At 37.7% G+C, this 24,157-nt stretch overlaps 2 protein-coding genes across 2 annotated transcripts; both read right to left on the reverse strand.

Annotated features, from left to right (window-relative positions):
* Positions 1-17,999: 17,999 nt before the first annotated feature.
* On the reverse strand, positions 18,000-18,881 carry LOC133533653 (uncharacterized). Its single transcript, XM_061872681.1, has one exon. It carries the CDS (start codon positions 18,879-18,881, stop codon positions 18,000-18,002), a length of 882 nt encoding a protein of 293 aa, XP_061728665.1.
* Positions 18,882-19,038: 157 nt separating this feature from the next.
* Positions 19,039-21,612, reverse strand: LOC133533646 (uncharacterized). The gene has a single exon (XM_061872676.1). It carries the CDS (start codon positions 21,610-21,612, stop codon positions 19,039-19,041), a length of 2,574 nt encoding a protein of 857 aa, XP_061728660.1.
* Between the last annotated feature and the right edge of the window lie 2,545 nt (positions 21,613-24,157).

Raw genomic sequence — 24,157 nt, forward strand, 5'->3', positions numbered from 1 at the left:
CGAAGTGATCGAGATTGATGGTCACTCTACACTTAAAGGTGTCTCCACTTGGTTACACTTCAACTGTTTGAGTGATGCTGCTCTAAAGGGTTTTGTTTTTGTGGCGTCGGGGAATTCAGTGTAGTATCAATTCCAACTTCCTCAAAAATAACCACGTCTTAATCTATACCAGTGTTTTCATCACACTCGCTCATAAAGCGTGGTATTCCACTCAGGCGGAGCAGGAGTTAACCCATGTTTTTACCTAGGGACTTATGGGCTGACTGTTAAAATACCTAATGTAAAAATATTTTTTACACTATTTTCTGTCGTATGCAAAAATGGGTTTCTACCTTTCTTACCTTGACGTCAACAATAAACAAAATTACTAACGGAACGTAATAAGTTTTTGGCAAAATTTTCATTTTTGTTACAAACTTTTATTGCTGACTGTACTTTTCTTTCCACAGTCTACTAATACTCATCGAACTAAATTTCTTTGTGTTGTTTAATCACAGAGTTTCCATGGTCACCTCCTGTATCCATCATCAGATCAGCTAAATGTCATCATAATATTGCATTGTCATCCGATTTACATATGTATGCAAAATTTTAGCTGAGGCAGAAATCGGGAAGTGGGTCAAATTTAGATTCCAAGATTTGACCCACGACCCACGTTTTTGTTTGAAGATACGTCACTTGACACTAACATATCCGATCCATATAGTATCTAGACCTAATATTTGACGTATTTTAAAGTTCGAATCCCCACACTAACATAAAAGCCTATAACAACGTCCGCCGCCGTAGGTACCCGTCGAGTCGAATACACCCTGCCGGTTGCTATTCTTCGTACACCAAAATAAAGCTGTATGTGTTGGCGGAGCCTATACTTTATAAATGTTATAGAAAAGGTAAAATATGTTCCAATGTGGATTGCCCTTAGGAAGCTCTGGCGTCATTTAGGTATTTTGACGTGTCGGACCGTACGTACCGAGTAGTTTAAGACAAGGGGTTCAATGAAAGGATGCACTTAGGCAATCTGACATGATGTATGTATTACTTTACCGGAGTAAAGATTATAATTTTGATAAAATATACCTAATATTTAATTTATGGGTAATAAAAAAAATCAAAACCCTACACTATGTGCCAACAAAATCTATTTTATGCCAAAAATGCATTCCATCATTTTGGAAAAGAGCTGGTACTTTTCAAACTGCTGGATCGATTTCTATGAAACATAGGTAATCCGCAAGAAAACTAGTTTACACGTAAAAAAACCGCATCGTAATCGGACGATCCGCAGACGGACAGACGGACAGACATTGGCGTCAAAAAAATTTTTCTCGTCAAAAATAATTTTCTTCTACTAATCAGAACACGGTACTGAATATGCCCTTAAACATATTCCTACTATTTATGTTACACCTTGTATATATATTTATAATTTTTCCTGTTTGAATACACCCCTAGATAAACTAACCCTGAAAGAACTTGAAGTGTTATATCCACGAAGCGAGAGCACTGAAGACCGTAATAAAAACTTCAAAATTATACACTCGAAACTTTAAACTACTGAATGCCAGCATTGAATTGAATACGAATAAAACTCCAACTGTATCGAACTAGCAGCAATAACGCAAATGATTCGAACGCATCAGTACAGCTGAACTAAAGCTAACCGGTCCTGAAAGAACTTTTATTACCGACGCATACAACCTAAGTTACTGAGGCGCTTTAGTTTATCAACTGCAATCTGGAACTGTCCGTCAAATATACCTTTATCTTCAAATTAGGGAAATATAGAGTTTATCGCATTTAAAATAAGGGTGATTTGAGTTGGATTTTGAGTTTGTACGTGACTCAATGCAGGGCAAAGTTAGGCAAAGTTTCCGCGAGACAGGCGGCAGGGATCGAGTTGTAGGCGATTAACTCGATTCATCGATTGAACTTAATTTATAGCCATTTAAAGTTAGAATTTTAAAACGGTATTTTATGCTAATGAGAACGTTGAGTTGACATTTGATAAAGTACTCTGTAATTAGAGAAAAGACTGCACAGAACGAACTTTCTGGAAATAGTAATTTATTATTAATGCAAAGTGGGGGTTTGGCGCGAGTTTTATTAAAAATCAAGCAAGTAAAAACGACAAGAAAAAGTTCAGACACGGTAGGTAACTATTTGTATGTTGTTTCACGTACGAACCTTTTTGACGCCAATGACGGTTATATCTGCACTGTAGGTGCAACGCCAAACACGGATTAATCCGTCACAGACCAGTCAGACCACATAGCAACATACTCGTATATCTACGTGCATATGAATCAAGTTCGATTTCAGTTTTGACGCCTCGGTGACGTGGCGTCCGAGTGTCAATTTTTGTGTTAGACACGTCGTCGAAAAAAGGATAAGCATGTCCTATCTTACTGGAATTTCCAAAAACTAAAACTTATTGAACCAGCTCAAAAATACGAGAACTGGTTGAGAAATGCGACATGTAGAACAGACAAATCTATGAAAATGACCCATTTTAACCAAAACGTCGTCGTATTATGGGAAACCACATCATCAGTCGTAATTTTCGCTAGCAGAAATTAGTTATTTGTACAACAAGAGAGCAAAGTTTGATTTTTCTTCGAGTGCTTATTTCTCTCACTACGCTCAAGATTCTAAATTAGATTCACTCGCCACGCTCGTGAATCTATTATAGAATCTTTCGCTTGCACGGGACTCAAAAGCGCAAGAGATGTAAATAACTTTGATCTCGTGTAATACACAACATTTTTCACGTCGGCAGTGAGAACATATTTGGAATGTAAAAATACAACCTGAAAAAATTTAATCCGTCTTCATCACTATTTCACTCATGTTTTCTGAAGGTATCCTAATAATTAAGTTTAATTACCGCAATAAAACAAAACGAAAGAAATTTCAATAAAATAATACGAAAATAATGAAATAACGAACATCAATTGACAATTCAACCGACAACTTTTTTTTGTAAAAAAAAAACTTTGTAATATACGGTCCGAATTGCGGATACTACTTTGTCAACTATAGGAGTGATTGCTAAAAGTAAAATTATTTACTTTGCTTAACAATTGCGTAAATTGTTATAAGTTTATTGTTTTGATTGTATAATAAAAAACGTAAAATATGGTGTTTTTATTTAATTGTAAGCTTTTATTTCATTAATTAATTATTACGAATGAAGACTCGTAGGGTGTTTTGGAACAATGCGGTCTGACTTATTTCGGGGGTCTATTATTAACCGTCAAAATACCGTTGAATTACGTGTGAACTTTTTTTGTCTCTTTCTTTTTGCTAATGACGTGAAAGGGACAAAGACAATAGAATCCAAATATTTCGAACATGTATTAGGTCCCGCACTTTGAAATGACATTCGAATATAAAGGTCACTGGAATGATATTTTGTCTCACTCAGTGAGCAAAATGTGATTTTACTCACTGTTTTTAAGCAGAAAATTACCCTTGTTCGATCTGCTGACGTGAAAAATATATTAAACTTTTAGACACATAAACAATACAAACCTGGCCGAATTGGTGATGTGAAATATGATTTACCACCACTATAACTATAGGTTGTTTATTTTAAAGAAAGTGGCCATGCACCCTTAAAATTGCTTTCTATTTTCAAGTACAACGCTTGCCCGTAGTTGCATCTGGGAGTATTTCTTGTATGTGAAAGGTATATAGGTATTATTTCAGTTTGGCGAGCTGAAGTTGAAGTGAAGCCGTGCTATTGTTTCCATTTGTAGTTACTGGCAAAAATTTGAAATTCAACCAGCGAGAGAAAGATTTTTCATTCCGTTAAACAACAATGCAGCTGGCAGAACACAGAACACAAGTTTGCGCATTCACTTGCATCCATGCCGACTTACTCAGGCGTCTTGCTATGAGGCCATCATTCGAAGCATTCTTCAAACTTTTTTAATATCAAAGCTAACCTTTGTTGTTGTTTTTCGTGTTCCAATAATTCTAGAAACTGGTGTGGTGGGAGTGAATTGGAAATTCTCGTAGTTTTCGCTTTGTTTGTACAGAATTAAGTTTTGTGTTTGAATTATGTACAGATAAAGTGAAGGTCTTTATGCTTTAGACGATGAAATCGTGGGTTTCTTAGTCGTAATACAATCCTCGCAATGTCTGAATACTTAGTTAAAACATGTGTCGGCAAACTTTGTGTTAGAAATGTAAGATAATTTATATCATTATTATTTGGAAAACACCGTCTGTCATCAAACTATTTCTATTTTGATACTAGTTGTTAATATTTATATTGTCCGGGTTTATAAACGTGCCCTAACTGACAGCCCAGCTGTCATGGGCGCGGCTGTCAAAAGAGCTTCCCGCGCCAACGTGAGCGTCGGTCGTCGGACTTAATATTATCATGTACTTAATTCACAAATAAATCAATTACTCAAGACCTAGTGCGTTTTATATCTTTCATTTGCGTGACTGCTTTGTGCGACCCATGAGCCGCATGCGTCTTTTTTGATGTACAGTTGCCATCATATTCACGAGGAACCCGAAAGATTTTAACTGCGTATTCCTGTACCCCTAGTGTAAATTTATACGATAGCGAGACGTGACGTACGCGTTTGTAAGTCTAATTTTGTATGGGATTTTGAGTTTCCAAAACGTCCCGCTTGGCGCGCTGTTTCCAAATCCACCACCACCACCCTGTGTACATCTAATGGCGACTTGTAAATGTTTGACTTTTATTGGTGTCTTAATAAAATAAAAAATTCATAAGGACCTTATAAAGAATTCGATTTATCAGAGTTCAAAAGACAGACTGAAAGCTTAAATTAGATACCTAATATTAATTTACGTGAAATATATACGTCTATCAAATATGACATCATCACAACGGATGCCATATTAATTTACACAATCGTTAATCTTGGTCACAGGTGCGTGACACGGGTTTAACCCTAAACGGGTTTAACATTTTGCAAACGATCTACGAGGAATCCATCACACTATGACGTGCATGCTGGAACTAGCGAAGTGATAATGAAGTTTAACGGTGTAAGTTTCAATTTAATAGACCCTCATATCAAAGGTATAATAGGTACCTATTTTAGACTATTGTTCATATAACATAAACATAACGTGATTTATTAATTTTATGTGATTAGTTGTATGTTATTCGTTTTAATTTCAAATTTTATGTGTGCAAGTGTTATTGATTGTAATCTTAATGTATTTTTTTTCTAATTTTGTTAAATTTGTTAATAGATTAATGATTGTGTAATTATGGATCACATGTATCTGAAATAAAATAATTTATTATTATTAATATTACAGGTACAAGGCATTTTTTTAATGGTTTCAAAATACCGGATGTTGACATTTTTAGAGTTCCGTAGTCTACTGTTCTTATAGTTTCGCCATGTCCGTCTGTCAGTCCGTTCGGGGCTTTGTTCCGTGATTGTTAGTGCTAGAACGCTGCAATTTGTCATGGATCAATACAATCAATCTTGGCAATAAAATACACATATATTAAAGCAACATCAACAGCACTATCAATTGCCCTACACAGTACTCAGCATAAGAGAGTTTGGGTTATAGTTTACATGTTAACCCAATACAAATTGGGTCTTCACCTTTGAATTTCTTCGCAGTAGATGATCACTGTATTTTAGTCCTGATATTAAAATTATGCCTTCTATAATCGCTGGGCATCCTGTGCGTATCTCTAGCGAAAATTGTATTCGACAGTGATTCGACATCGTGCAGCATCCCCGCCAACCTCATTCCTCTGAAACCAACGCTGTATATGACGATGCGCTACGATTAAACTAGTAAATCTCTAAACTTAAATCACTATGTTATTCTAAAGGCAACCTAATTGTAATATGACTAAGATTTCTCTGCTAAAAGATTTTAAAGTTTGCCGACTATACACGTTCATCATTTTTTTCCGAAATACAGATTAAGAAATTAGCAGAGTTTGCATTTGTTCCGTTAAGGGCCTGTTTCTCAGTGCCCTCGTCCTCGTAAAGCCCTAAATAAGCTATTTGCCACTTATCTGACTACATAAAGTTATCGTTGGTGTTTCACAATCTTCAAATAAGCTTAACTGGTAGAAAAATACCTTTATAATTTAAGGTAATTTTATGTCGCACTTAATATATTTGTTAATTAGCTATCCAATACTTTGCTTGGATATTGTAAAACAGACCCTAAGTTGGATGGGCTTTTAGACGATTGCTAGTACTTGGAACACAGAGTCGCATCAGCTGCTTACTTGAGTGCCAGGAAGTAGAAACAGAAATTATATATCCTTTCAATATAATTGGATTACTCCCTCCCAGGAGTTTTATTGACTAAGGTACTCAATGCGATGCGTAAAAAATGAACTAAAATAAATAAGGACTGTCGCCACTTACGTGGTTATCACACTGATGCGAATTCGCACGCTGCTGCGGTGTATGAGCGTGACGGCTGACGTATATAGCGGTGTCCCGCTCGCATACCGGCGCAGTGTACTAATCCCATCCAAGTGAAGACCGCCTTACATACACATAGATACACACATGAATTAGAGCCAACCACGTGCTCACACATATCTAAGACGACTCTATTGTGTAGGCGTAGTTTATAGTCAGATACTTTTAATTTATTAACACCCTGCACACATATTTGGTCGCGGCTGTAAATAATCGTAATATTATTTTCAAGTAAAGATACAATATACATTTCATATCACTACTTGGTTTGTCATGTCATGGGCAGCACTATCATTTAGAGCCACAAACAAAGTAGCAAAACCTAGTAAGGATTTGGTTAAAAATATACAACAAAGTCCGAATGATGGACCACTTGTACACTTGCGACGAAGATCGTCTTACAGAAAAGTTATTTTTCTGTGATTGGAAACTATACCTAGGCAAGATACTAAATTACAATTATAGTACACAATTTTATTTTTTTCGTAAGGTTTTACGTTTTTATAAGAATTTCCGCGAGTTAAAAAAGCCGGTTTTAATGATGTTTTTTTTTACATCCCATGTTATTTAAGTAAAGGTTACGGTTAATTTTAAAATAATGTTAAGTAATGCAGAAGATTTATAAAAAAAAGACTGTTTTCTTTTGTATGTTATTTTGAAAAGATTTCTTATGTACTGCTATTATATTGCACACAACTGTATCTGTATCGTCTGCTAGTTTGCTGACAATGCTGACTATGCTAACATAAAAAAAAAGTAGGTAGACGACGACAACAACGAGACATACTTTTTGAAGAGAAGGAAAAATCTAGATGTGAGATTAGTGAGTGAGATTAGTACCTACTTACGACATTGGAACACCTGTCCAATTGCTCTTACCTTCTGTACTACCGGCGATTAATCCTCTTCTCTCAAATAAAAAAAAAGCAGATGACTCTAGAGTAGAGTAGGGAATCCGTGCATACTAAAGGAGGCAGTTAGCGACCTGAAAAAGGCTTTGCTAGGTTTCGTGGAGGAGCTGGGGTGGTTAGAGTAGCGCTACCTCGTTTCACTCAAAATAGGCACAATGGATGTCGATTTGCGGAAAATGGCCAGCAAAACTAACTATCTATTTAAGGCTTAAAAAGTGATTTGCACGCAGTCTGTTGTTATATTTAGGTATTAATAATACGTATCGTTTTATTACTATGTACGCAAGTAAATTTCTGTAAAGTAATACAACAATATATCAAGTACCACTGATTTATACTCTCGAAAGATAATACGTCGACGACTGTCATCAGGCCTTAGAGACAGTCAACGTTAAAACAACTATGGTGCGTGTAAAGTTCGATCAATAGTTTCAGTACTTTCTTTTAGATTTAGTCGTTGATCGCCTGGAGCTATAATAAATGAGATCTTGGCTATTGTTAGCAAAATATTCGTATCCACTTACTTGAAATGTTTCTCGGTTGTCTTCCACTGAAAAGGCGGTTAGGCAAAAAAACCAGTACGAGCAACACACACTTTATTGTTAGTTGAGTTGACATCTACAAATGCGACAATATTTTTAAATAAAAGTTGTACAGTAAGTAGTTTTGTATACTAGAAACGATTTTATGTATGCAAGTTGGCTGGTAGCTGACTGGTAGTTATCACGGAAATAATAAAATATAGTTATTCTTGTAATTGCGCTTTGCTTCATAATTGCTTGTGTATTTTAAAAACTGCAGTAGTTCGGTACCTAATAATGTTTTCGTTATGCTATTTTCTATAATTATAAAAACTATAGGAGTAGATGCAACTGCAAAAAATAAAAGGCCGTATGATCCCCATCACGCATTTCACAGCGATTGATCTAAGTATACAGTTGCCATCAATCTGTACACTCAAAGGATGACACGTTGACAACTGTCATCGAGAGCCCTCCGGTACCCGATGGGACACTTAACGTCAAACACCGATTGCTGAGGCGCGAGTATTTGATCATTTGTTTCAGTGCTTTCTTCAAGATGTCCTGCTCCGTATATTATTACTAATCCCTGATTCATTGGAGCTATATCAAACGAGATCGCTTGGCTGTTGTCGCTCGCCGGAACTTCAAATCCACTTGTATCATTTTTGGTAGTTTCGTCTGCAATGGTTCGGCCGTCTACCGCAAACGCGGGTGGTCCAAAAAGTTTTAAAACTAGTACGAGCAATACGGCACACTTCATTGTTAGTCGAGTACACTTTGACAATTGCAACATACTTTGTAAATAGAAGCTGTAGAGTAGTTTTTATGATGGAAACGATTATAGTTATGCAATTTTGCTGGCATTCATTGTATCACGGAAATATTGCGGTCAGCTTCAAAATTGTTTATGCATTGTAAAAACTGCAGTCATTCGGTACCTAATTTTGATCTCGTTATATTATTTTCTGTACTTATCTAAACTAGTGTTAAAATACATACTAGAAACAACTGCAAACAAACAACGAGATCAGTGCGCAGAGTTGGGACGTTTAGGCTGGTGAACTGGTGATGGTGATGGTACTGAAAAAAAAAACATGACAGCTTTTTTTTAAATACACACTCGCCTTAGAGTAGCATTTTTAAACGCGCGGTTACAACATTTTGTAAATAAATTAAATTTGTTTTCTCCCCATGTGGGTGGGTTGTGATTATGTGATATTTACACAACATAATTGGGAAATTAGTATTGCTTCGTTTCCAACCCTTAAAATTGTGTTTCGTAATATGAAAGAATCCAGATGCTCATTTTGGTACCTACTCAACTCTATTGGGCATATTACGGTAATCAGTCGTTACCATTGATTTACAGAAATAAATCGATAGGGATATAATTTTATTATTTTACTAACAATTATTTTTCAAAATGTCATCATTTACCATATTACACAGTCAAAATATGACACTTTTACGGCTATCATCGATTGCTCTTCTGTACCCCGCGGAACAATCGCCGTTGAACACTCATCCAAACGTTTCATTGCGTCCTTCTAGACATGCTGTTGCGTGAATTATAACTAATCTTGGATTAAATTCTTGGCCCGGAGCTATTTCAATCAAAACAGTTTGACTATCTCCGCTAGTCGACCCTTCATTTGTCTCATTTTGGGAATTAGAGTCCGTTGAGCTTCGGGCGTACACGGTGAACTCGTTTGGTTCAAATGAAAAGAAGTACAAGCAATATGGCGCACTTCATATTTGATGACGGATAGGTTTGAATATGCGCGAGAACCTTTATATAAAAGTTACTACATGTAGAAAAGTTGTGTATACCACGAACGACGTTACGTGACGTTGTTTTGGCGTTACGAGCTTACAAGCGCATTACATTCCCTAGATTTGGTAGGTATATACGAGCTTAGACGCTCGTACTCGTACGCTCGTATAACCGCTAGTCTGAAACCACTCTTATGTCAGCCTTTAATGTCGTAGCAAGCAAAATCATTTTGCTATAGCACTGTGCGTCAATATTATGGTTCTGAAATTCATTTTGATACTGACTTGTTACGTCAGTAACTAATATTGCTCTCATTATGGCATTACCTTTGATTTTCTGAAATACTGCTGTAATAACGGAGGAAACTGGCAGGTTTTATTTAGTTTAAGTATAAGATAACATAGCAATACATCTGTACCTACACAGCTAAGTTTCCTTTGCAAATATTCGGGCTCTTAAAACGAGACACCAAATAATTTAAATAATAGTTATTTGTAGAAAAGTTTACATAGATATAAACATTGATTGACTAAGATTTATAAAATCTAAAACAATTTCGTGCTTTGAATTTGACAGGTAAATGTGATGGCGCTGTACAACTCCATACATTTTGCAGTAACACTGATTTAAAAAAAATTGATGTTTGACAATTCAGTGACCGTAAAACATATGGCGCAGTACAGCGCCATCTGTTATAGATGTCAAACTAAGGGGCACGTTTTTTTCTTAGACTCTACCTCTATTACAATCGATTATCTTTGATATAAGGTAAATACTGTTCGAGCCCTGATTTCACCCTAGTCGTAATCAAAAATTCTAATAAATAAAAAATCCGTAATTGATAATCAATTTTTAATTAACATCAAACAAACATACAAGTCACCCCATCGATCCCACGTTAATCCCCGCGACCCCAACAACGATCAAAAGAGCTAATTGCCAATCAAATTATGTTTACAATGCCGTTGTGTGGCAGCGGACCAATTATGTCTTGCAATTAATCCGTGCATGCGGACTGTCAAATAAATTAGGCCCCGTGATTGGCTAGATCTGAATATGACTGACGAGTGGATCCAATCAAGCAAAATAAAGGATTACCCGATTATAATGAACAAACATCATAAAATATTCACGCTTTGGGAATTATCAGTAGAACATTCTGTAGGATGGCAACAAAGCATGTCTTGAATATTCCTCAAAATTTGTTTAAAAAAGAATCAAGACAAGTAATTAGTTTGGGTATTTTGTTATATATATAGCTAAAGCTACAATTTTAAAACGGGACTAAATAGGAAGAAGATGCAGCAGGCTTTTATCTTCAATCATGGAAATATAACAGAAAAAAGTCAATTTAATAACAAAGCTTAAATAATAATAATTACTAGGTATTTAAGATGGAATAGATCTTGTTATTCTCAGATCTCGTTAGATACGTAAGTCCATTAAGTCCAGTAAGTAAGTTTATTCGAAATAGTTTTTAAGATTTAGGTAGAATTTTGTATAGGTATAACTGGAGTAAGAATTTTTCTTTGTGATAATAATACATCGAAAATGTATCATGTAAGCAAGAGTTAAACTGAAATAAATCCAAAAAAATATGCAACCGAGCGGCACGTGACAATATTTCGGGCTCCAACAAAAACAAAAATGGCAGCCTAATCCGTCAAATGCTCGTTAAGGATCAAGATGTAATGGACGACAAACATTGACACTTCCGAGACGTGACGGCACAGCTTATGAAAGGATCAAAACCTTTTTCTTTCAGCCCCTTTTTGTACCTGCCTAGAGCACTCCATTAATTCGATACCTCTATTAATTCAGCAAGCTTCTTGTTCTAAATGCGGTTTATACAAACTGTGATAATATATTGTTTTGTTTCCTTTAAGGTACTCAATAAAAATATATTTCCACCTTAACATTTTTTAAAGATTTGGATTTCTTTATGTCATGATAAAAATTACCAAAAAAAAAAAATATCCAAATTACATGTTTCTCTTCAAGATCATGAAAAAATGTGGCTCCCAATAAGCCAGGGATCGTCATGTATAAAGAAAATGTATACATCAATTAAATATAAAACAAGTTATATTTAAAGTAGACATTATTTAACCAGGATTTATACGAGTACGTGTCGTGTAACTAGAGCAGGAGAATAAGGAAGTAAACGTAAATTTAAAACACTTTTGCTCCATTATTTTTCCGTCCTGGAATAATTACAGGTATGTTTCCTAGTTGCCTACAAATAAATTAGTAATAACACTATCTGGACAAAGGTACAGACGCGACACAGCCATCCAAATTTTAACTAAGCTACTTAATCAAATGTATTCATAACAAAATTACTAACGCATCAAGTAGCCAAAATGGAAGATCGCTGAGGGCCCTCCAAGATAGTTGGAAAGTTCGAGCGTAGTTGCGAACTCTTGTTCATTTGATAAAAGGTCATAAAAAGCCTGAATATTACAAGTGACATACGTCATTTCGGACATTGTTGCGAACTTTCGACCTACAAGTTCCATCGTTAACCCTATAAACTGTCCTCGGCCAAGTGGTGATATGAGATGCGATTACATCCAAGTGGACTGTAAGTTGGATAAGATAATCTGCGCAGATGACGTGGCCTGATAAAAGTTTAGTAGTGTTACGAAAGTGCTACGACTACTACGTTTGAGTAGTTTAGCAGAGTTGGTTATGCTCCACATGGCGGCTTTGCGTGGAAATTACAAATATTTGCGAAACAAATTAAAGACCAGTGGTCGAATAAATCACCATCATCATAGGTGCCATTGGCATATGAGCAGTCTGTCTCAATGTCAGTGCGGGTTGTGTACTTCACATTTATTTGATTTTCTTCGCAAATATACACGGCATCGCTTTCAGGGGCCCATTTCTCGAACGGTATTAGACCAAAGGCCACTTGCACCATTCCACGAATTCGGGGTTAACCGGATAAACCGTTAATTCACTGTCAAATTGTGCTGGGAACCATGGTAATTCCAGGTTTAACTGGTTAACCCCGGGTCAGTGATTAGTGCAAGTAGCCCAAATACCATTAGTCCACGGACTGTCGAGTCGTAATATGGGTTACCATGGCAACACGCGAAAAATATTTTAATACCGTTCGAGAAATGGGCTCCTGTGGGTACGGATCAAACAAAGGCCAATGAAAGAAGATTATGATCGACAGATTTAACCCCATGTTTGCTCAGCCAATATAAAAAAATGTGAGAATATCAAAGGTTGAGGGTACCTATGTGCTTACACGTATGTATATAAATTCTCGCACATTTTGGCTGGGTTTCTATAGCCTTTTATATGCTTGAGGAGGATTAAGAATCCCGATATACCTAGTTTGTTTTCCTCACACATATGCCACATCTACGAAAGTTTACTGGCTGTGTGGTTGTTTGAGTAGGGCCGACTCCGCATTATCTCCGCTACACGTAGGATTTATAACGTAATGAGCGGCTTTGAGGAGCGGTTTCACTGCTAATGTATATAGTCGCTGTTATAATAGTTAATTTTGGTTTAAAATTCCTATACAGGGTGACAATGATTTAAGTGAAATAAGTTTATCTACCTACATGAAGCAGTTAGTTCGACTAATCCACGAGTAAGCGCAGATTTGTCAAATCTAACCTTTACTAACATGACAATGCGAGTCAAGGTACGCGTCCTCGTGAATGACACGACCTATATCCGCTTTGTTTATACGCCTTTTTTTCCAAGCATTTTATTTTCTTTTTATTTCGAATGTTTCTAATTCTAAAAATTTAACTCCATTGCATTTTCAATTGACGAATGAGCAACGTCTTTAGAAATTGCTATGATGACCGATGAATTTTATACGGAATCCTCGATACGCGAGTCTGACTCGCAAAACACTTGATGCCAAAGATATGTTTACATTTGTCGCCTTATCACCAAACTTTATTATCAATTTTGCAGCTCATTGAAAATAAGGGTTGGCAAAACTATATATATCGTGGAGAACTCTAGCTTCACTTTTGGTACCCAGCTTTGCCCAAGTAGAATAATAATTATACAAAAAGAATAAAAATTCTAGTTTATCTTAACTTTGTCACCCGTACTCAACTACGCCGTATAGTTATAGGTATATAATATATATAGCGACAGCACATCAGAACCTTCAATAGTGGCAAGGCAAGACAGATTACAAATCATAGCACACATTACACTCCTTATCTTAAGCAAGCCAGTGGGTTAATAGACCCAGGAACCTCAAGATTTTTTGTCGCTATTTCAGGGTTACTTAAATAAATAATACAAATTGTTTGCTTTTGCATTGCTTAGTTTATATCGGGCGCAACAGTTCATTGTTACCGCTCACTAAAAGTAACTTTATAAATTTTTATTGGACTAGGCGACAAAGTATTCCACTCCATAACTTTCAGCAATAAGTAGGTATAGGTAACTAACATTGTCTTATTTTTCACGTATTCCCAGCTTCAATCGCGCCACTACCTGCACTTCAACTCTTTTGCGGTGCGGTGCGCATGCCGCGACCGTTGCAGGGGACTATCGAGTGCGCCAATTTCTGGCCGAAGGGTGTCGTGTTTCGGAGGTTCAAACTTGCTACGGAACCTCCGAAACGAAACAAGAGCAGACGATTGAACAGAGCCACACCGTTCTATTGCCAAAATAGTATTTAGTTTTTAAGTTTATGAAGTTTATATGTCTAACATACATATACTATAAGGTATTATGTAATATGGGCCTTGTTGTCTAAATCAAAATTTGAAATAATTAAATATCAAAACCAATTCAACACCATTGTTATATCTGAATAGGGCTCTTAGTCATTGTGAGTTAAATAATAAAATGAAATTGTGGTAGGTAATTAGAATAGAGGTTCTGCCCCGTGCGGTAATGTTCGATTAATAATGCAACAGTTGCCCTTTGTGAGGTCACATTATGCGACGCGTTTGAATTTTGTTATGTCCCCTTTGCGCCCTTGGGGTTTTAAACAAAATTAACGGGGCAATTAACCTTGAAATTGATATATTAAGTACCGCAGTAGTAAATCCTTTGCAATGCGTATTAGAATAAAAAAATCGCATATTCATATTATTTTTGAAAATGAAAAAAATGGTCTATCTGAGGTGTACTCAATCGATAGTTCCGGCGTTATTCATAAACGCGATACTGGCCTGAATTAGCTATGATTCCTTTGTCTTTATCTGTCATTTTGACTTATGTATTTGTAAGAAAGGGACAAAACATAATTATCATAACTAAATCAGGCCCGTAAATTTTTATGAATAAGGGGGTTAGAATCTAACAGTTTTTTTATCTAATAGAATATTAATTTATTTACAATAACAATATACATAATGGATATATACAGATGATTACTATAACTAGCTTATGTCTAAAATAGGCCCTTGAGGCATTGCACCAAAGATGCTGGCGGCATTTCCTCGTTGTATCGCAATACTGATACGTGTGCGAGGAAGCCGCCAGCTCTTCAGAAATCAGAAGTTATTTATTTGCATGGATACAGTATGGAGATTTTACAGTTCCAGCTTGCATGCAAGCGTGCAAAGTTATAATCAGTAAAATTACAAAAAATAAATTTAAATGAATATAAAATATGAAATCGAAATAATTGAAAAAGTTAACATAATAGGCATAATATCACAAGGCATTTTACAGTACATATGGTGCTCCTGTCGCGAACGTATTGCAAACCGGCTAATATTTGCCAACGTCATGGAGTACATGGCAGTCACCGTACCATTTGCCGGGGCTAGCTCTTCTACGAGTATATTGGACAGAGATCTGATAATATTCAATTAAAAACTTACCATGTCTAGCAGAGACTGTGCTGTTGCAGCTTCAACAGTTATTAGGTATGCCCTTGTACGTCTGGAATCATTTGACGCGAAGAAGCATGCACGCCTAAAATAATGGTATTGGTTTAGAAATGCAATACACCATCATTCTATCTTTATAAGCGTTTCTAGGTTATTGTGATTTTTAGGTAGATGCGAACGACAGCGTAAGTAGGAAAAGAAGGTTGTGTGCGAACAAATCTACGGGGAGTGATATTTGATTTTGGATCAAGTGAAGAACGTTCTTATGGTGTTATTAGAATAATTATGTGTCTCTTGTAGATTGTGACCAACGTACTTAGAGTTAACAGTGATCCGGAGAAAAGTTGATGGCTAATGTGAACTTAAGGTAAACTTAGTGTGAGAAATGGGATCACTATAAGGGGAGGTTTAGAGGCGACTATTAACCTCAAGAAACCAGGTGGATTCGTCATCTCACTAACATCCAGGCCTCGTAGTAGTATGTTTATATATCGCATTCCAGTATCAGTAAAGGCATCAGCTCATTCGATTGGGTAGTAAATATGTTGAGCTTGACGACAGCTACTTTACCGCACTAGTGCGATCATTTACGTGACCATGTCGAAAATTTATAGGCCATATATATACTGTAAAACGTTGTACGAGCACATAATATACCTATCGTTCGCCTCCTATATCATATAAAATACGTAAAGTACATTTCAAAATAATATATTTGCATTGCAGGCTTTCATAATACGGTTTTATTACGGTCTAGCATTTAACAGTAATATGAAAAGGGCATAAATTCCAACCATAAAAAGCGCGATGCGGCAAAAACGCACCACATTGTGGCTACTTTTGCCTCTATAAACGCGGCATTTACAAAAACTGCTATTATTTTATTTTAACTCATAACTGGCGCAGAATGCTTATCAAATATGGACCTTATTTCATCGTGTCAAGCCAGATTTTGAATAAATCATTGGGTAAGATACGCAGTTGTGAAAGTAAGCGAAAATTTTAAATCTTCCTGTTATGAGGGTTGCCAAACCTCCTGTGTTTAATTATTTGGCGCCTTAGAGGTATGTTGCAACTGTGGATAAACTAGTGTAGGTAGGAGGTACTAACGGTTGGTAGCCGGACGTATCTACGAGTAAAGTTTAGCTTGGCAAGTTGGCTTGGCTACAATTATACTTATATGTTCTGGACCCTGTTCTTCTTTTTGCTCGTTATACAAGTACGTAGTCCAAAAAGCTATCTGCAGCGTATCCCTGCATATAAGTATACTAGCGTATGGAGAAGATAACTTTGCGGATTATACGAACAAAGAAATTGTATAACACACTCACATTATATTCACTGAACTGTCAGCACGTCCAGTTCTGGACAATTTTAAGAAGGGAATTTTAGCCTAAAAACCTAAATAAATAAAAATATGGTCCACAAATGTAAGTTTTGTTTGAACACCTTCGTGATACAAAATCAGTATCATGATGAATACCCTGATTATCACATAATATATTGCTATGATAAGATTGGACTAATGGGGCACCGTCGAGTACTGCTTTATTTAAAGCAAATTTTAAAATGAAACAGAAGTTTCGGAGTGATAAATCAATTTAATAGGTCACCTGAGCATGCAGCCGACCACTTAATAATTCAATGTGCTCTATAAAAATTAATCGTTTTTCCAATAAATGTGGACGGAAGTGTAGCGGAGATTTACTCTCAGGGGGATGTAATAATAACCTCGCTACATGGATCTACACATATACAAAGCACAACATAATATAGCTACTGCACCGACCATGAATTAACACTCGATGGGCGCACAATTCCATCTCCTCTCAATCTCGTATCTCTTTGTTATGAATGTAACCTCAACACTCTCGGGGAAAATTAGAAGGGCCCCAAGTCCCGTGGCTATTATCGGTGGATGCACGGCACAACTGAATCTCCACAAGAGAACTCATCGTGCATCCCGCAGACTTGTATACTCTCCTCATGCGATGAGTACTGAGGTGGGGACCATGTGGTCCCCGACGAGCCTCCACAACAACCCCTACAGCTCATCCATCAGCCTCCATAATTAACCTCCAGTAACTCAAACCGATAAACACCAGCCACCTCACTTGTTACATTCAAACTCGAGCTACACACAAAGAATATCAATCAATTCTTTAACTCAGCTCTTTCTCAGGGTAGTCGTTAACTCAAGGTCACTGCAATATCCATATATTATATATATATATATAAATATCAGAATATAGATATGTTTCGCTTACCAAGAGTCTCCTGTACGCGATTGCACGCGCCACACCACCTGTTACCTCCCAGCACTCAGATCGCCTGTCTCCACTTGTACCCGCCATCTTTCTCCTCCCGTCTCCTATATCACTAGCCGACCTCGATCGTCAGTGTTACCAGTGAAAATTACGCTAAGAGTGACAGATATGATACATACCACAATAACAGACTTCGCGATCTCCGCGACACTCCCGAACGCGAGAAGATTATACAAGTAGCGTCATCAGCTGACGCGTCCATTCGGCTATTCGTTCTCTAGCCCAAATGGCAGCGTTCCGTCTTACTCTTGTCACTTCCTCTGGCCGTTCTTCCGTAACACTTGGCTCCCTCACTTCTGCCTCGTATGTATCAACAGCGGGAGCTTGCTCAGTATGCGTAGGACTACCATCAGAATCTAACACAGAAATTTCTTTCTCGGTTGCCGGTTCAGTAGGAATTGTTGACTCATCAATTTCTGTCTCAGGCTTGGGTGACACTATCGTTTCTGATGCCCTTATAGGTTCCATAGTTTTAACCATCTCCATAGGTACAGTTGATGTCTCTACCATCTCGTTGTCTTGTGATGGTGGTAGTGCATAATCCGTTGGGCCGTACATATCAGACTCTAACGGATACAGATGGGCTATGGATCTCGTAAACTCTGTATTCCCAACTACCACTTTGGCTGCTCGGCATTCACCATCACGGCTTCGGATTAAACTTACGATTTTGCCAACCTTCCAATTGATTCTATTTTTGGAATCATTTTTAATCTGTACAATGTCACCGACTTCTGGAGACTTCTTTGATATCACTCGCGGTTGTTTATGAGAGTGACTGAATCTGTCCCGCAGACTTGGTAGATATTGATTGGTGAACATCTCTTTATATTCGTTAAGAATCCTCTGACCCCTTTTCCAGCCTTCAACCAAGTCGACTTTGGTATTGGTGCCCTGTGAAGTTCCCTCACCAAAATCTGGGTTTATTTCTAGACACTGACCTAGAGATAGAAAATCAGCTGGACGCAGTACTCCCTCTGGGTCGGAACCCACTACAGTCAAAGGTCTTGTGTTCAATACGGCCTCAATCTCCTTCACTACTGTATGCATTTGACCGTCTGTTAATAAATGCTTGTCAAGTGTGCGCTTCAAGCAGTGCTTTACCAGTGCAACTAATCTTTCGTAAAAGCCGCCTTGCCAGGGTGCAAGCTGCGTGATGAATTTCCACTTGATATGTTTCTCCTGGCAGTATGAATGGATTAGTACTTCACTTGTCAGCTTGAAACTGTAGTGCATTGTCCGATATCAATACTTTAGGTGGTCCTCTAGCCGCCACGAACCGCCGTATCGCTAGCAAGCACTCCTCAGCCGTCAAAGCCTTGACCAACTCCAAATGTACAGCACGAACTGCTAGACATGTCATAAGACAAATCCATCGTTTTTCTCTGCCTGTATTAGTTTCCACTAATACCGGACCCAGGTAGTCTAATCCAGTAAAGGTAAATGGAGAACTATAATTAACCCTTTCACTGGGGAGTGCAGGTGGTGGTGGCAGTTTGTAAGGACCTCCAGAATACTTCTCACACTGCAAACATCTCTTCAAAGCTTTCTGTACTTGAGCTCGCCCGTGAGGGATCCAATACTTTTCGCGTAATATACTTAGCGTGTGTGGGACCCCAACATGGTAGTTGTCTCTATGCGTTTTTAGTATAATCTGGGTTGTGAAGGGTGATTTCTTCGGAATCAGAATGGGATATCTCTTATCATATGATAAATTAGCATTCGCGAACCTTCCTTTACATCTTAAGATCCCATCTTCGTCTACAAAGAGACCCAAGTTTCGTGACAAACTGGTCACCTTTCCTGAGACTTCTTCTGAAAAGAATTTACCTTGTAACTTCTTTATCTCAGTCACTGTCTCTTCACACTTTTCTTCATCAGATGGGTTTTGCACAGAATCATGAAGTGCAGTGGCTGCAGAATTATCCTCCATTTCAGAAAAGTTAGGATCATTATCTTGGTCTTCATAGCCTTTCATTGTCATCTCTGGACCATCCACCGTGTCCAGAGCCCTCCCAGCCAAGCACATTTCTTCATACCTCTGCTCCTTAGGCCAATCATTTTGGTCTTGTAGAAGAAAATCTGGACCATGGAGCCATAGATCCTGTCTATGATGCCACAATTCTGGCCTGGTAGCTACGTCTGCAGGGTTTTCTTTTGAGTTGACATAGCGCAGCTCTGCACCCAAGATGTCCTTAATTTGCTTGATCTCATTGACTCTTCTCAATACAAATGGTGGAAGTAGCCTACTTGATTTGATCCAAGCAATAACAACTTGACTATCCGTCCACAAATATATCTTGCATATATTTAGGTCTATGTGGCTTTTAACATATCTCAGAAGTCTACTTCCTATGAGATACCCTAGCAATTCAAGTCTAGGAATTTTGAGATCACTCTTGTCTTCTGCTGGAGTTATTCTGGATTTGGACATGAGAAACGAAGTTGATACTTGCTTTCCAGTTATGACGCGTAGATAAACGACTGCTGCATATGCATCCATAGATGCGTCAGTAAAGCAATGTAGTTCATACTCCGTACATTCCGACTTTGATCCACTTGCAACATGTCTTGGCAATTCTACGTTCTTAACCACTTTTAAATTCTCAATTATGTTCCTCCATGATGTCAACAAGTCTTCAGGCAGAATCTCGTCCCATTTTAACTTCCTAGTGCAGATCTCCTGAAACAAGAGTTTTCCTGGTAGCATGAGTGGTGATACAAACCCGCATGGATCATACAGACGTGCTAGCACTCTCAGGACTCCTTTCTTTGTAATACCTCTGTCTGTGATCTCACTCTCAAAAGTTTCGTTATTCAGTTTGAGCCGTAAAGTGTCATTTTCCAAATTCCATATCAAACCGAGGATCTTCATTTCACTTTCCTGTTTTGCTCTCTTTAGTTTGGGAATCTTGTCTACAAAATCTTTGTCGTTAGACATCCAGTCTCGTATGTTCATTCCTAATTCTTTAAATGAGTTTGTAGTTTGAGCATACAAATTGAGAGCCTCTTCTCTTGATTGAACGGACGTCACTAAATTGTCTACATAACATTTATCTGCTATCACAGGAAGAAGACTTTTGTTAGTCTTTGAAATGTGATATCGAATTGTTGCCGCTAAGAGGAAAGGGCTCGATATTACTCCAAAGGGCACTCTGCAGAACCTATATTGCATGATATTGTCTTCAGATAGTTCCTTTTCTAAATCTTTGACCCAGAGAAACCTGGTCACATCCCTGTCCTCTTCTTGTAAACCAACCTGAAGAAAAGCCTTTTCAACATCAGCAGTGATAGCAATTTTCCCAATTCTAAATTTCAGTATTAAACCTGTAAGGTCTTCCAGCATATTCGGACCTCTGTATAAGCACTCATTCAAGCTTTTCTCGTTTTTCAGCTTAGCTGAAGCATCGTAAACCAGCCGACCCCTTTTTCCCTTCTGTTGAACCATATGAAAAGGTAGATAGTGAACTGGATGGTCAGCAGGAATGGTAGGATCCACAATTTCTATTATGGTAGCTTCAAGTTGTTCGTTTAAGATTTTCTCATACTCTGTCATGACTTCTTTATTTGATCTTCGTATTACACCCTTTAATCTTCCAAAGGCAAGTCCAAAGTTAGTAGGCAATTTTGGTGGATACTCTATCCACGGCCACTTGACCTGATACCTTCCTTCACTGTATTTGGACAGTCTTGTTAAAGTGCTGGACGGCTTCTTCCTCACATGTAGTTTTTGGAGAATCACATATCCCGATGCTCTCAAGTGACCATAAAAATTTGACATCTATGGTACGCAGAGGAAGATCTGGTTCTGTAAAAAAGTCTTGATTGATTTCATGGCACTGGCAATATGTAGCCACTGATAGAGTCTCCCCTTCCCTGCTGTTAGTAGCACTTCCTGCGAGGAACCAACCAAAATCAGAATCCACAAGAAAGGTATTATTTCCCAAATCAACACTCTTTCTGATAAATGAAAAGTATAAATCATTTCCAATCAACATATCAATGCCTTCACCGGTAGAAGCGTCGTCAGCCAAGATATCTATCATTGGTGACTCTACCTTAGCCATAGGTATCTCTGCGGTGATGTATGGGACTATATTCACTCTAATCAATCTTTCAACATTACGTTTACTCACTACAGTTACTGTTGCATATGGGCATGACATTTCTCTGGGCTTCTCTGATCCAAATGTATAAATCATCAAACAATCTTCTCCATCAGGTTTGATTCGTAATAATTTTGCTATTCTATTTGTAATGTAAGATCGTTGACTTCCACAATCAAGTAAAAGCCTAAATGCTCAGACTTCTCCCCTCCGTTGTCTTTACTTGGGTTACTGCTGTCTGTAAGAAATTAGATGGCTTATTTAACTGTACATTAACTGAAGTCATGTTTGAAAGAACCATATCACTATCCTTACCCCTCTGCACCTTCTGCCGGCAAAGGGCTCTATTATGCATCCTAGAGCAATGTACACATTTCCTCCTTCTGGTACACTTGGAGGCACGGTGTCCTATTTGGAAGCACACATAACACCTATCTTTAAGCTTCCCAATCCTCTCCTTATATGTGTTAAATTTGGTACAATCCTCGCTGTAATGTTCTTCATTGCAAAATATGCACATTCTCTTAGGGCGTTTTCCGGTTAGGTTGAGTTGAAATTGCTTCCCTTTTCTGTTGCCATTTCCTTTTCTTTACAGCTCCAATTTGTAGTGTTGCTGTAGAAGCAGGTGTACTCATCTCCGTTATGTCACTGGACTTTACTGGAACCACAGAACTCTCCATGTTTGTAACAGCTGAACTCTCCATAGCTGTTATTACGGCATCCAAAGCCTTCCGGATTGCAGCAAAGGAATCATCGGTTGACGAAAGCCACACTTGGTATACCACTCTTGATGGAAATTTATTAAGTATGATAACTCTAAGGTAACTAGCATCCACTTTCTCCCCTAAAGCCTCTAATACCCTCAGGTGCTTCTCTATGATATTCAGAGTGCGCCTACAATCTTCGGGTGAATCCTTCGCCACAGCAAGATTTTGCAAAGCATCGTTGTGAGCATCAATGACCTTTGTAGGTTTACCAAAGCGGCTATTGAGAATGTCTACCGCAATCGGGTAATTCATGTTAGTCGTTTCCAGACCCTCAACTGCTTGTAGGGCTGGTCCCTCTAATGAGGCTAGTAAGTATGAAAGCTTTTCAACGTTGGCAATGTCCTTACTATCAACATTAGCCGCGAATTTATCCCAAAAAGTGTTCCATTTTAGGATGTCACCATTATATTTCCCTAGCTCTAATTTAGGCAGACGCGTTCTATGACCATTTTCTACTTCATGGCAGTATAATTTTACCGCGACTTCTAGTTCGGTCAGGGTGTCCTCGGCTTTTATTTGCATATCCCGGCATTCATTGCAGAAATCTTCTTTTATGTCCGTCGCCCCAGACAAATATCTGTCTAATCTGATGTGAGCGATGACAATCTATTCTTAACGTTAATTCTTATGGCAATTACCCTGTCCTTTGCAACACCAGTCTCAATGCTGTTAAGGGCCTCGGCGGCTCCCTTTTAACGCTTCCGCTAGCCTTTCTAGGCGCAATTGTAATGTGGAAAGCAGAAAGTCCATTTTGAACGCAATGCGAGCTACCGATATATTTTATTTTTAAATCTTCTGTGAATCTTGCATTGTGCTTGATGCTAATCTGCAATTAAATGCGTATACTTGAAGTCGAGTTTAAGTAGCATAAAAGTTTGTTAGTTTCTTACATGAAAATGTAACTACTTTATTACTTCATAATGGAGTCGCCTTAAATCTATTACTTACAACGGTTTATATAGCAGTCCACTTCCACTCTTCGGCACTCCTTAATTAAGTAATTGCACACTTTTATTCGTTTTTACTTCTATATCAAACTTTTATCACAAATCACAATTCACAAAAACGGGTAAGCTTACAAAACTAATAAACCATAACCAAACCATAGACTAATTTCTAAACTTCACTCTATCTTAAATATTCTCTACACGACACGACCAATCGATCCGTCGGTCTGTCATACCGAATATCTAACCGTTCCGTACCAAACACAATAAATATTCCGTAACGTAAATAATGTCCATGGGGAAAATAATATACAAGTAAATGTTTCAATATATATTTCCTCGTTACACAATAAAAATAATGTTGTAGTAATAAAATTAACGAGAAAACGTGCGCTGAGTGACAAATTTACTAAATAAACTTGCACATGAATTTGACCGAAAACGTAAACATTGGCGTGTTTCTGAACGTGGTCAGAGACTAAATTCAGTGTCGCTAGAGTAAAAAG

This window comes from Cydia pomonella, unplaced genomic scaffold, assembly GCF_033807575.1.
Source record: "Cydia pomonella isolate Wapato2018A unplaced genomic scaffold, ilCydPomo1 PGA_scaffold_188, whole genome shotgun sequence".
Taxonomy (NCBI): Eukaryota; Metazoa; Arthropoda; class Insecta; order Lepidoptera; family Tortricidae; genus Cydia; species Cydia pomonella.

Excerpts from the sequence above, each read along its gene's own strand:
- LOC133533653 (XM_061872681.1), bottom strand. The coding sequence starts at position 18,881 with ATGCATACAGTAGTGAAGGAGATTGAGGCCGTATTGAACACAAGACCT.
- LOC133533646 (XM_061872676.1), bottom strand. The coding sequence starts at position 21,612 with ATGTCAAATTTTTATGGTCACTTGAGAGCATCGGGATATGTGATTCTC.